The sequence below is a fragment of the Canis lupus genome, chromosome 34, assembly GCF_011100685.1.
Source record: "Canis lupus familiaris isolate Mischka breed German Shepherd chromosome 34, alternate assembly UU_Cfam_GSD_1.0, whole genome shotgun sequence".
NCBI lineage: Eukaryota > Metazoa > Chordata > Mammalia > Carnivora > Canidae > Canis > Canis lupus.
Genome location: NC_049255.1, coordinates 14,357,250 through 14,371,231, shown reverse-complemented (window position 1 = coordinate 14,371,231; position 13,982 = coordinate 14,357,250). Strand labels below are relative to the sequence as shown.

At 34.5% G+C, this 13,982-nt stretch overlaps 1 protein-coding gene across 5 annotated transcripts in view; it reads right to left on the bottom strand.

Moving 5' to 3' along the window:
* Positions 1–5,648: 5,648 nt before the first annotated feature.
* FXR1 (FMR1 autosomal homolog 1) overlaps positions 5,649–13,982 on the bottom strand; it is a 62,054-nt gene continuing 53,720 nt past the window's right edge. For 2 of the 5 annotated variants that reach the window (XM_038583463.1, XM_038583465.1), the window contains 4 exons: positions 13,641–13,844; positions 11,694–11,894; positions 7,444–7,535; positions 5,649–6,718 (listed from right to left, as the gene is read on the bottom strand). In XM_038583463.1, coding sequence (XP_038439391.1) covers positions 6,548–6,718; positions 7,444–7,535; positions 11,694–11,894; positions 13,641–13,844 — 668 coding nt within the window. In that variant the 3' untranslated portion in view covers positions 5,649–6,547. Of the gene's footprint in view, positions 6,719–7,443; positions 7,536–10,917; positions 10,999–11,693; positions 11,895–13,640; positions 13,845–13,982 lie in introns of all 5 variants that reach the window. The other 3 variants (XM_038583462.1, XM_038583464.1, XM_038583466.1) reach the window with 3 other exon arrangements.

The following is a 13,982-nucleotide window of genomic DNA, read 5'->3' as shown; positions in this document are numbered from 1 at the left end:
AAAAGCACGTTTTTCTTTCATAGTCATCAGTTTTATTTCTTCTAGGTTTACCTTTTCTTTTTTAAGTAGAAGAATCTACATCTCATTGTAGAGTATGAAGCAAACCTACCATATTTTTCTTGAGAAAAAGTCACCTGTGTGAGGGTTCCTGATCATAGTGGGTAACTGATGCAAGTATGATCTGTATTAAGAGAGCCTCCATCTTTTTTTAACAAAATATGTATGTATAATGTTAACATTTATTGACTCTACTTACAGTGTACTAGGATTGTGCAGGTTTGGCAAGCAAGGAAACAATAGTGAGGTTAACTAAGGCCCAAAACAGTATCTGGGTGACAAGGCTGGTCTTTCTCAAATCTAAAGTCCATTCTGTTAAGCTGTACTGTGATATCTGTCACTAATTTGATAACCAGGGATGGCTTGGTGGTGTTTTGTTTTGTTTTTGGTGGTAATGAAATTTGAATCTGGGAGCTGTCATTACTTTGCTTTGGGGCCATTTTTTCAGTAGGCACTCAAGACTTTTTTTTTTTTTTTAAGGGGGAGGGAGGTATGAACACAATAAGACACAGGAAGTGCAGGTTTCAAGTCAACTTAGGCAGTAATATCCAGGCAACTTTGAGTATACTACCTACATCCTTAGGCCTCTGCCTCTCCACCTGTTAATAAGGACCAACTCAAAAAAAAAAAAAAAAGGTTCCTCCACATTTTATAGGTAGGGAAACAAAAAGAGCAAAGTATTGTGGAGGTTACACAGCTAATGAAACTACAAGCAACCCCGGGGGGTGTCTGATCCAATTTACTATGTTCATTTGTAACAGTTCTCTCTATATTGGTTGAATGGGTTACAGGGGAATTCCTACCCACAGTCTTAAATGTTAGATCTGGCATACTAGAGATTAGTTCCCCTACTTTGTCCCTTCCATTTTGCCTTCACTGCCTCTGGATTGACATTACTAGAGGACACATGGGGCTTTGTAAAATCTCCTTTGCTGGTGATCAAAGTGGACTATGAGTGGTCCTGAAAAGTTAAATCCTTTCCTACTTAGAATTTTAGAAAAATTCTCTTAACATACTTCCCAAATGATGAGAATACCTATGGAAGCATTAAAAAAAAAAAAAAAAAAGTCCAATTATACATACAAATCAATATCCCAGAACACACACACAAAAAAAAATATCCCAGAACACCCAAACCATTCAAGAAACAAGAACTTGTATGAAACAGGTGGCATACTCATGCCTATATATTCTAATTCTAGATATTGATAAGATTTTCTCTGCTAACCTTAATTTAACAGAAGCTTTGAAAAGGGTCTCAAAGGCAGGTAGAAAACCACTAATTGGAAAAAATCAGGTAACAAGCATCTTAACACAAAGGTAAAACCCTAAAAGCATGCTGAACTGTGCCACACTAAAAAGCTATATTCAGCCTATTGAAAATGTATGCCTACCTTAAAACCTTGCATCAGAAATAATTCTTTAAAAAATTCACTCAGGCAGAATGCTTCATTTAAAGAGTTGACAAGTGAGGTTTTAAGTTTCCACACTGGCTGAATACAGAATTGTTTCAATGGGAGAACAAATATGATAGAAAAAATTTAAATTTGAAGTATAAAAACGTTATCTAAAATGCTTGAATGGGTTTTTGGTTATAAAAAGAATCCTGAACTGTGAGTAACCTTGAGTACCAGGAAACTTAAATGACCTAAGCTCTGCTTTTTGTCATTGGCACTGTTGTTCAGAGTACAGTGTGTCTGCTTATAGCCAAATGTTGCCTTAGCAACAGGTCTAGGAAGAGCTTCTATCCAGTGTTACAGATTATTCCTTACCCAATGAAAAGGTCCATGGTCTAGTGTTAAGGTATAATCTGAAATGTTAACATTTGCTGTTACTTTAGTACAGCTGCAATTAATGGAATTTCTACAGTAATGTTTACATTTTTCTTTACAACCTGAAAAGGGCAGGTACAAAAGTGAAACTCAACCAGGTCGAAGCAGCATAAGCTCCAGGCAACAATGTAAACTGGTTTATCTACAAAAACTATGGGAAATATTTTCTAATACCAAAAAAAATTATCTACTTTTGACAACTCAAGTTAAAAAAAAGGTACAAAACATTTGGAAAATATTCCTGTTAATTTCACCCCAGGAAAAACATACCAATCACTGAAACACAAATTTGAGCTCTTCACTAGTATACTTAGTAGCAGGACTTTGCATACAGTTTAGTTGTGAATGTCTGGTTTAGGTACATAGAAACTCCCAATTCTGTACACCAATACCTACAATTCCGAAATTATCAAAGAAATAGGCAAGTCAAATGGACTAGTGGAAAAATCCTCTTACGAAGATTATAGCCTGCATTATAGTCCATACCTTATTTCAGTACTTGAAGTAGTGAATATAGAAGGTACAGACGAATGTCAATTTAAGCAATCCACTGATAATAAACCCTTCTTTAAAAATGATCATACTTAGAAATGTTTTGAGCAACACTGAGCCATAGGAAATTGCCACTGGGTCTAAAATTGCCAACTATTGACAATTTTGTATGGTTCAACATAATTTACTTATTTTCAACCAACAGTTGAGTTCAACTTCAAATTACTACCATTTGCCAAATTTTATAGCAGACTGATTGTTGCTTTATTACAGATCCTGAAAACGCAAACGTTATTAAAAGTTGTAACTACTACTAATTCAAGAACACTTAAGAACTAAAAGTTTTAAAAAGGAGTCACCAAATTCACTATACCAGATATCCTTATAAAAGTTAACAGGGAGCCAAACCATAACACCAAAGATAAACTAAGTGAGGCTTCAACCAAACATCCTTTTGCATTTTGAAATTTTGTCAAACACTTATATCCAGTTCAAATCCAAGTTCTTTAAGGTCTTTCTAGAAAATCCAAGTGTAGGGCAGCCCATGTGGCTTAGTGGTTTAGCGGTTTAGCACCGCCTTCAGCCCAGGGCATGATCCTGGAGGCCCGGGAACAAGTCCCACATCGGGCTCCCTGCATGGAGCCTGCTTCTCCCTCTGCCTGTGTCTCTGCCTCTGTCTCATGAATGAATAAATAAATAAAATCTTTAAAAAAAAAAAAAAAAAAGGAAATCCAAATGTAAAAGTTTCCTTTATCCTCATTCCATTATCAATCTCCACCATCTGCCATAGGACTTACTGCATTATAGCTAGTTTTCCATTCATCTGCCCTCAGTAGACCAAGTTTATTGTAATAACCTAGGAAAAAACTAACTAGGTTGGTTTCAACCTCAAAAAAGTAGAAATCTGTGAAGACAAATGGTACTATTTCCCAACCTAATTGCAACATTCAGTTAATATACCAACTCCGTAGTGACCTTTCTCAAGTTACTCATTAGACTCACAGCAAATACAAAAATACCTGTGACTTAGCATAAAGGTAATGGATTGAAGCTACAGAAGAATGGCTGCCATGGAGAACCGGAATACAAAAAAATGTCAGCTACTTTTGCCTCTTCTTTACTAGCTTAGTGTATGTCCTTAGGTTATTTTACTTGCCTACATGTACCACTGCGTGTGGGTTTTTGGTTTTGTTTTTTTGCAAAATCATTTAAGCAATCTCCCATAACCTGGTTCTAAGGAATGCCAGTAAGGTTTTCATGAACTTATCAGTTTGATGTGCTGCTTCTCTTAACCTAGGACTACTTAAAATCTGATCTACCCCTATTATAATTTTACCAACAGTAACTGAGCTATCAACAAAGACCCCTTTATACCATTTTGCAAAAGTTTTAAGCCCAATGAAGTCTTTAAAAAGGTGATGCCAGGGAGTGCCTGGCTGGCTGTCAGGAGAGCAGGTGACTCCATCTGAGTTAAGTTTGAGTCCCACATTGGGAACTGACATTACTTAAAAATAAAATCTATAAAAAGATGATGCCAAACCCAAGAATACTAGGTTTCCCAAGGCTCCACCTGTGGTTTCATGTAAGTATGCTGAAACAATGTAAGGACTACATAAGACCTTTATACATATAAATTTGAGTGTCTTCTAGCATGTCCTAACTTACTAGTAAGTTTTCCCATAGCAACATCTAACTGGTGTAGTAGCCAAAAAAGATGCACTCCTCTCAAAATAAATCAGAACATATTACTTCTGTTGGGGAGTAGTAGGCTTTTCACTTCTTGATCAGAGTATATGGTATTTACCCCCCCCCCCCCAAAAAAAAGCCTATCTTGGGAGTGCCTGGGTGACTCAGTCGGTTAAGCATCCAATCAATTTTGGCTCAGGGAAGCATCTCAAGAGGAGATCAAGCCCCAGGCATCAGTCTCTGTGTTAGGCGTGTGGAGCTGGATTCTCTCCCATTCTCTCTCTGCCCCTCCTTCCCCTCTACTTGGGGGACTGGGGGAGGCCTATATGGTTCTGCAGTACACAAGACAATAGGTTTAGTTATTAAATAATAAAATCTTGGTTCTGATTTCCTAGAATATGGTTATTCTAAAGAACTGCTTGCACTATTCTAGGATGGTTTTATGTTACTTTCTCAATAAAATATGAAAGGAACTTAATGTATCTATTCCATATGAAAGGAAATGAGAACTCATTTTTTCTTTTTACCATATTTACCAATTTGGGAATTAATGAAAATTCTCATACCTTATAATTAATCTGTAACCCTGTTACTGAAAAGAACAAGAGTTTTACTTCTAACCTTTGATGGTTAAAAATGTGTGTGGGTAAGATTTTAAAATGAGAGTATGAAATTATTTGGTGCCATTATTTTAAAAATGCAAGGATTATGCTATTCATACCACATCTGAACTTATAGTTACCAGGGTTTTTTAGGAAAATGCATTTAATACTATCACATCTTAACTTCGGTGATAATAAATTTGAGGTGTCGGGTTATATGTACACTCACATGGCAAATAATACATTTTTAGCAATACTTTGAATTGTCTGTTATTATAAATTAACTAAAACCAATTAAAAGTTTTATGCACATAACAAATTAAGACAAATTATGCACATAAAAAATACTTTTCAACACCAAGGGTTGTCTTTCTTGCTCAGTTGCCTATGCGTTATTATTGGGGGGACCCCTCCAGTAAACCCACTTTGGTATGACCTCACAATTATCTGCGTAATTACTCTATCATTGTTATTCTGAACACACTTTATGTGAAGTCTTTATCTTCTAAAATTAAGCCATGTGGCTAAAATAAATACAAAAAAACCTACAATCATTAGTATGACAGCCTTCAAAATTATTTCCTTATAGAATCAAAAACCAAGTTAATGGTCTATTTCTTATTTTAAAATTGCTCACCATTCTTCTTCATAAAAATAATTTTTAATAAATTATCAAAGACCAAATTCTGGATTTTACCCCATAGCCTTCCCAAAAGTTGCCTTTGTAAGTTTATAAAGACATTCCTAATAAATATATGATCAATTCCCTAAGCCAATCTACCCCAAAAGACTAAATTTTAAGTGCTAAGATTTCAGAGGATTCATAACAAAATGATTAACTGACCAATTAATATTTTAGTACTATTTATGAGCAAGTATAAATGCTTTTGAAAAAGCAATCAAGATGACTATTCTAGGCCTATTACTAGCTCCAGCTACTTTGCTACAATTGTTATAAAAAGTAGAAAGTTAAAAATCAGCAAATGGAAGATCAAAGTTTATTTACTACCTGCATACAAAAACATATTGCACATCAAACAACCAAAATCAAAAAAAAGGGGGGTGGGGAGAAAAAGGAAAAAAAAAAAGAAAAAGGAAAAAGGAAAAGATACTCTACTGAAGACTAACATGTACTTTTATACAGAATAAACCTCCTGGAAATTGATCTTTTCAGTAGTTCAGGTTATGTCTGAAATGGACAGGACTAATTCAGCTTAGTGTTTTAACTAAAGCTATGTTTGATTTTTAAATACTGTACACTTTAATAAATAAACCAAACAAAGCCTCAATGTAGAACAGTCACTGCCAATATCACCCAGTGTCCCTGCAGATGAGAGTTTAACAAATGAATTCCAGTGGTCTGCAGATTTTCCCCTACATACAGCATTTAAAAAAAACACATTAAAACAGACCAGTTTCCAGACTAAACTAATGGAGAAATTACAATTCAGTGCAAAATATTTTAGACTGCATTTCATTCTAGTTTTCCTCAGGTGAAGAAGTGGTTGCATATTATTAAAAATGTAACAAAAGCAGCTAATGCTTTCATAAAGATATTAGGGATCCCACCCCACCCACCTCCCCCCATCTCTGCCATATTTTGAAAACAAAATAACATTTCCTATAGCCAGCAACTTTTTTTAATGTTACATATACTATTCTCAAGGCACATCTGATGATATATTTTATAACACAGTAGGTGTCAAAGTATGTTTAACATATGATTTCTTCAGGATCCCTCCCCTTTCTGAATTCCAAATGGAGGAACTGAAAGTGCGATGTAAAGACTGGCGATCCATATTCTATCTTTGGCAAGCTTGTACAAGCACTATTGTAAAATGTAATGTAAAAGAACTGTAAACTAGGAACTTCTTCAGTTTATGAAACACCATTCAGGACTGCTGCTTCTTGAGTGTTTTCTTCTTTTAAGGTATTAATCTTTTCTTCTCCTGGAGTACGCTGTAGCTTAGAAATTTCATCGCCAGAAGCACTAGTTGGGCCATTTATTGCCTTTTCTGAAGGACCATGCTCTTCAATCACATCTTTTGCCTGCCAAAGGGAGACAACTTTTTCAACTTCTTTATAAATGAAATCTACAGCTGAGGAGGAAAACAGCTATATAAACATTAATTAGCTAATAAATCATTTTAGTTTCATAACCACTGGATCAAAGAATTAAAATGTTCTTAAATTTTCAAAGCATATACCAATGTACTCCACTTTTTTCATCTCTACCTAATTTAGTACCTAGCAGTACTAAATCAAAGGAAGAATCTATACTTGTTTACTGAAAACTTGAACCTAATTTAAACCACTGGAAAACTCATCATGTAAAAGACACAAAGTTAACACCCTAAGCACATAAACACCTATTTTACTCACCTTTTTTTTTTTGAAATTCACATTTACATTTCAAATCCCTTAAAGCATTTAAAGAATTGAAACTTAAAAGGTCTATATCCATCAATGAGAAGAGGTATATAGCCTATTGCTCCCCCAAAATTAAGCCAACAGTCTCTGTGCCCAATATGTTTGGGTAGACTGAATTTTACAAATGCTATTTGGAATTCTAAATGAAAAGTATTCCAGGCTCAAGCATGCATATCTTCAGTTACCTGGGGCCAAGAACAAAATCAAGAGTAGTCTTTAAAATATTGTCTAGTTCGGGAACAAGTGATCGATCATACAGTAAGTAAAAATAAAGCTAAACCATACAAAAAACAAAACAAAACAAAACAAAAAACAACAAAACCTACAGGTTAAATTCTCCTTACCATTTCTTTCTTGTTTTTAGCCAAAGTTTCCCTTGGGAGGTTTCTTTGTCTGCTCTGAGACTCAGCTCTAGAAATATAATCTGCAACTGTGACTGTTGAAGATGAGAAAAAAATTACAGGTGTTGAAAAAATATTTCTAAAGTTTATTTATGGATAAAGAGTAATTTTACTTTTAAAATAAACTGATGGTGGGTAACCCAATTTCAAAGTTTTAAGCAGGGTACCACCTCCAACCAAAAACAAAACTTGAAAAATGTGCCTGTGATTTAATGGTGACAAGAGAAAATTCCAAGCTGGAGATCCAAGGAAGCCCAGATTAAATCTGCTTTCACAAGAATCCAGCCATTTCTTCTGGTTGACTCTACAGTTGTGGGATATAAAGTTTGATATAGAAATCCACAACCAAGAATAGGAAATGCAGCATTCTAAGCCCAGTGTTTGCAACTCTCAGTGGGAAAAAAAATGGGGCATATTTGGTGCAATCATGGTGTGCTATATATATATATTTAAATTTGAAAAGTTCATCAAAGATATAAAAGACTTAAATATTAGTCGGGTTAAAAAAAAAGCACAAGATATCCAAATGTGGTATTTTTTGGTTCCTTTTTCACATTTCACACTAGAAACCATTCTGAGTGATCTAAAATAAAAAACTACAAGCAAACTAAAACCACCCTAAAAATGTGAACAATGATCCTGGTGGGGAAAGGGCCACCATTAATTCAGTAATCACCTCTTCCCCACTTCACGATCTTTCAAGAGACTGACTGAAGCATATGTGTGTTTGCAAGGAAAGTGGATGGCAACACTGATAGAAGACTAAAAGCAAGCTAACACCCTTGGGCCAACCCAAGTGCAACAAATGATCTCTGTTCTACAGGTACTCTGGCCTTTATACCTCAATCCTTTCTCTTTAGGACTTACAACTTAGAATGATTTGGAGAAGTAGCAAAATAGTCGCTCTCTTTCAAGGAATTATTTTCTCCCAGAAACTGGTGAGGAAAATCTCTGATTATATGAAATATGGTATATTTTAATTTATAGGAGAGCAAGTTAATACAAAGAATGAAAACTCAAGAAAATTTTAAAGTATTTATTAAAAGTCACTAGGGGAGAAGTGGCCAATCAAGTTCAAATTATATGAAAATAAATCACTTTGATAAAGAAGCTGGATAGTATTTACAATTCATTTTTTGTGAACATGGATTACCATAAAACTTTTATTAAGATCCAAGAATTTTCTGAAACTATCAAGTGAATCTTAATCTCAAAGAAACCACTGAATTCAGAATATAAACAATTTATAAGAAACAGCACTAAAGAGGTTTCCTGTCTAATAAAACTGCCTCTTCCAAATTTTAAGAAACCTGGTGCGCTCATTTTTGGAGCTTTAAAAAAAATCATTTAAATCCACTCTCAATTTATAAATACAGTTAATAATAGTTTCCAAAATTGAGAAGAGGCATACTATCATATCCATTTCATTATGATATCTACATACATGGTGGCAAAACCATTAGATCTGATTCTAGTTTGGGGAGCACCTTAATGAATTCATCCGGTTTCCATAGTTCCACCCTCAGTGACACCTGAACAACCCAGCTACTTGTACACACATATTGCTAAATTTGAATATTTGATGGTTCTTAGAATCGTCATCCACTTCTTCCACTATCTACACACACAGAAGAAAAAACAAACCCTGCTGACTCAAAGCCTGTCTACAGCCAATCCTTAAAATACTAGCCATTTAAAAGGACAATAAAGATTAATAAATATTTAGTATCTAGGAAAAAATATAGGGATTTGTGCAGCATAATTTGGACTGCAGAATTTCTAAGGGTCCCAGGTAAATCAACTGGACACAAGTGCAGAGTCCCATTCCAAGTATACTAAGGAATATTCATTCACTTAATTTATACTAAAGAGGACAAGAAATTTTGAGCAAACGAGAGCAAAATGATTGTGTGTATAAGGGAATGTTGATATTTTTAGATGAGGCAACTTTTCTAGAAGTACTGCCAGGGGCAAGAAGAAAATGATGTACCTGTTCCACTAATGCTATCTTAAGGGGCTTTTAAAAGTTGGGGGGAGGGGAGAAGGCAGGACAAGAATTTCTAAACAGGAAAAGCAGCAATTCCAAAGAACAGTAAAATAGGAATAAATGCAGTATGGAACACAAATCATCAAATCACTGGACACCCCAAATTACTCAGGTTTCACTTAATATCATGCAGAAATGTCTCTACCTCTTCAACACCACTATGTCTTTTATGTCCACTGACTTGGTAATAAACCACCATTCACAGAGTTAACAAATTATGTTATCTACCCTATGTTAACACCCCACAATGATAGCGTGAATTTTCTTATGTATAAAGTATGGTAGAAATTGCATTCACTGCCATGACAACTTTAAACAATGTAAATATGATCTCTCGATCTAAAGAATATTTCTTTCTAACACTACAAAGAAAGTGAAAAGAAAGGAAAACAAACACTTTCTGGAAACCTTCTATTTTGGACAATATTTAATTCCTTTTAAATTTACAACTATCTTTAAAACATGAACTTTTCTTCAAGAGTGGGAACACCTTTAACCAGTTTTCCCAAATGTCTCTACCACCACTAAACTTAAAATATTAAAGATACTTGAATTTACATTCTTTATTTGGGGAAAACACACCCAAGAATTTGCTTTGGAAAGAATGCAGAAATTGATTAGTTTAAAAGGGGTTTATTTTTGGTGCACAATTTCTTCATTGTGAATATACACGTGATTCTCTGTATACAGGAAATGGAATTATGTTCAAAATAATATAGACACAGCAAACAAGTTTCTTTGAAGTTACTAAAAATTATGACTACTTAAACATTCTAAAACTAATAAATAAGTATTATTAATTTGAATAGTTAGTAGGTGTAAGGGAAAAGGCATCACACTACAAAAAACAAACAAAACATAACATGCATTCCTCTTATTAGAAAAAGACACTTTCAAGTTTTTTTCTCATTTATACTTTTTTTTTAAAACTGTGGGTACTAAAGTTCCCACAAAAATGAGGTGCTGAATCCAAATATAGTAAGCAGCACCATGCAAAAGTTGCCCAGTTTTGCCAATCGACCTCAATCACAATCTACAACATAGTCCCTGGGGTGGCAGGCCCAAACTCAAGTATAAAGAATCTGCCAAGTGGACAAAATAATGGTTTTCTCAACAGTATTTCCATGGAAAAAAAGTAAGACACAACATTAGTTCAATTAGACAGGTTACTAAACATTTACGGAGTGAAGGAAGAATGCATTTTCTTAAGAGTAGTAGTCTTATTAGTTGAGTAAACAATTTATGCAATGCACATCTTTGAATGTATATGCACACATGTGTACATGTAAGTATAATATATTTAGAAAGCAGACACATGACATTTTTTCATGCTGGTGACCTGGCGTTGTCCACAGGTCCACTCAAGTTACCTGGCTGTCTATCTTCTGCCTGACCCCTGAAACGACGCCTGCGGCTACGATTGCGTCGCTGGGGTTTTTTTTCACTATCATCTGTAATTGCAAAGTTTACCATGAACTATACTGACAAAAACAAAAACAAAACAAAAAAATTTCTTTCCTTCAAAGATTTAAGAAAGGGTAAGAGAATCGTTTAATTAAGCAGGGAAGATAAAACAACATACATTACTGACAAGAAAATAATTTTGTAGTTTTAAGCATTTCAAAGAGATTAAAAATGGAATCATCATCATCTGGAAATTAAGAGGGTTTTAACTCTTAATTGAACAAACTCCACAACTTAATTATCATCATTCAGGAATAAAGTCTTCCTTTCCAATACAATTCAGGTTTCTAAGCAAAGTTAACATTTTAGCCCTTTGGAAGTTAATCCTTACTCAATATACATACCTTCACTAGTGTCGTTTATAATAAATTTTAAAGAGGCAGCTGAAAGCCCAATTTTGGTTTATGAACAATAAGCTGCCTTGCAGTTTGACTATCTGTATTGATTTAATGACATCAAAGGGCACTTTAAATAAACCCTTCCGGTTGCAAATAATTTGGCTATACGAATCTGAGAAGTAGACACTTCAGACAGACACAAAGCTATCTACCTTGTTTGAAGTAAACACTAAGAAAAAAATCAATATGCGAATTGCATTACGTTTGGGATTTTTTTTTTTTGAAAAAAGCATCATACATTAATATTATACAATAATGTATCTTTTCCCTAAGTGCTTACATACCTAGCCCATTTTCATTAACTGAAGCTGTATCAGATTCAGTCATCCCATCCATCAGAACAGCATCTTCATCAGTCCTTCGTCTACGAGACCGCCTACGACGGTTAGTACTGTGATGAGATTCGCTGGCATCAGTGTCTGCAGTCTGATCAGATTCTGTATTATCAAGTAAGCTGTATGGATTGCTGTCTGGATCTTTGAGCACTATATGCATGTCAGAGGCAAGAAATAGTCATTTAAGAGAGCTGCAGTCATTAGTAATGTTTTGATCTATATTGAACTATATCTATTAATGATAAAGAAACTTCAATTCTCCCCCCTATATTCTGTATTCAAATGTTTTCTGTATCACTATTTTTCCTGGAAAACAAACATGAAGAACTCCAAATGGCAATGAAAAATTAAAGATGAGCTTATACCCTCAGTTTCCTACCATTTGACTTCTTTTGAAAATTTATTAGAAAATAGTATATTGTTACATGGTATTTTTGACACTCACAATTTTAGCTAATCCTGCCCAGAGGCTAGAGAAATGAAAATGAAGAGAAATAAATATTCAATTTTGTCCCCTTTATGGAGTTCAAGGTGTTGGCTGCTTCTTTGTACTAATAATGGATTATTCCCAGATAACTCTCAACACCTGCACTCCATGGCATAACAGAAATGTTACTGAACTGAAGCAATCAAAACAAGTCTACACAAAAAAAGCAAACTAAAAAAAAACTTCAAATTCTAATTGGTTACAGGAAAATACAGAAATGAATGTTGACTAGTACTCCCATCTCCAGAAAGAGAAGGCAGGGTAAGGTGGGGTGAGGGTGGGAAAGGGAAAGTTTTAAGATATAATTTATAAGAAAAAAAATACCCATCTTACCTATGTGCATTTATTGCCTCCACCAAATTATAGTAGAAATTCACCTAATCACGATTTTTCCTTTCTAAGTTTCCTTTGGTAACAGCTAGCAAGCTAGCATCTTTGCAAAAGACACTAAGTTTATCCATTAATCATAAGCACTAGGTTAAAGTACATTTATTGTGCAATTCAGCATACTACAACTTTATAAACCTTGGTAATAGCATTGTAGTAAAATATAAAAAAAAAAGTACTTCCCTAAATATCTATAAACTAACCTTAGGGCTCAAAGAATATCACTGGAACTAGAGTACCTTTTAAAAAGCCCTAAAATTTTATGATTTGTTCCAGATTTTTATAGGTTGTGAGCACGTGTGGTATACATTTAATTATATATATGTTCTATAACATTTAAAATACTATATAAACTTTCAAGTGGTATACAGTAAAGATATGTAAAGGTCATATTCTGATATAATCTGGTCACATTTGGCTGACAATTCTTTCCCCAGCCCATTATGCTAAACAAAAACATTCTGGCAACTTCTACAAAAAGACACGAGTAAGAAGTTGCTTATGCACCTCAGTTCTCAGTCCTCTAAATAGCCTTTACAGCTCAATTTCACAAAAAATTAAAAAAATTTTAATTTCACAAATTTTGTTCCCAAAATAGTACATAGTACAGCAAAAAGTCTTCCCAGTTAATTTTCAATGTTAAGTATATAAAGTTATTTAGATTTCTCTGTGCATTAGAATTTTCTGGGTCTGTCTAGCAAAAAGAAATAAATAACCCAAATATTCTGGAGAAAAATATACAATCTAATTTATTATATAAGCCCTCCCCCCAAGAAACTAGAGAGAAATCTTTGACCATCAAAACAGAATCAGCCAACCAAAATTTCTCTGACCTTAATATTCTAGCTAAACTTTCACTGAGAAACACCCTAGAGAGTTTCTCCTTATCTTGCCATATGCTCCACTACTTTCCTCATGGAAAAGACACTTCCCAAAACAGGTGGCCTTGGGAAATGGGTTAACTTGTATAAAGTTACACTGTTTACAAAGTAAGGATGCTGACATAGTATATAAAAGACTACCAGAACTGATGGAGGATTTGCCACCACGTGGTCCACCACGACCGCGACCCCCTGAAACACTTCTCCCTCTTCCTCCTGGGCGTCTCCTGCTGTCACGCTGATGTCGGCTCTCTCGATCATCTTCTCCTGCCAATGACCAATCACTCAGCTCATCTTTACGCTCAGATTCTGTTTCAGAGGGGTTAGACAGCTCAGAGTTTGTACCTTGGGAAAGAGAACATAAGCCAATTGGATTCCTATTTTTTTAAAGGTGAAAAAAAGGAGTGAAATTTTCCAAAATTATTTCCTACAAACCATTATTTAATAATCCTAATTGGCTGATTAAAAGAAAGCTAAAAATTT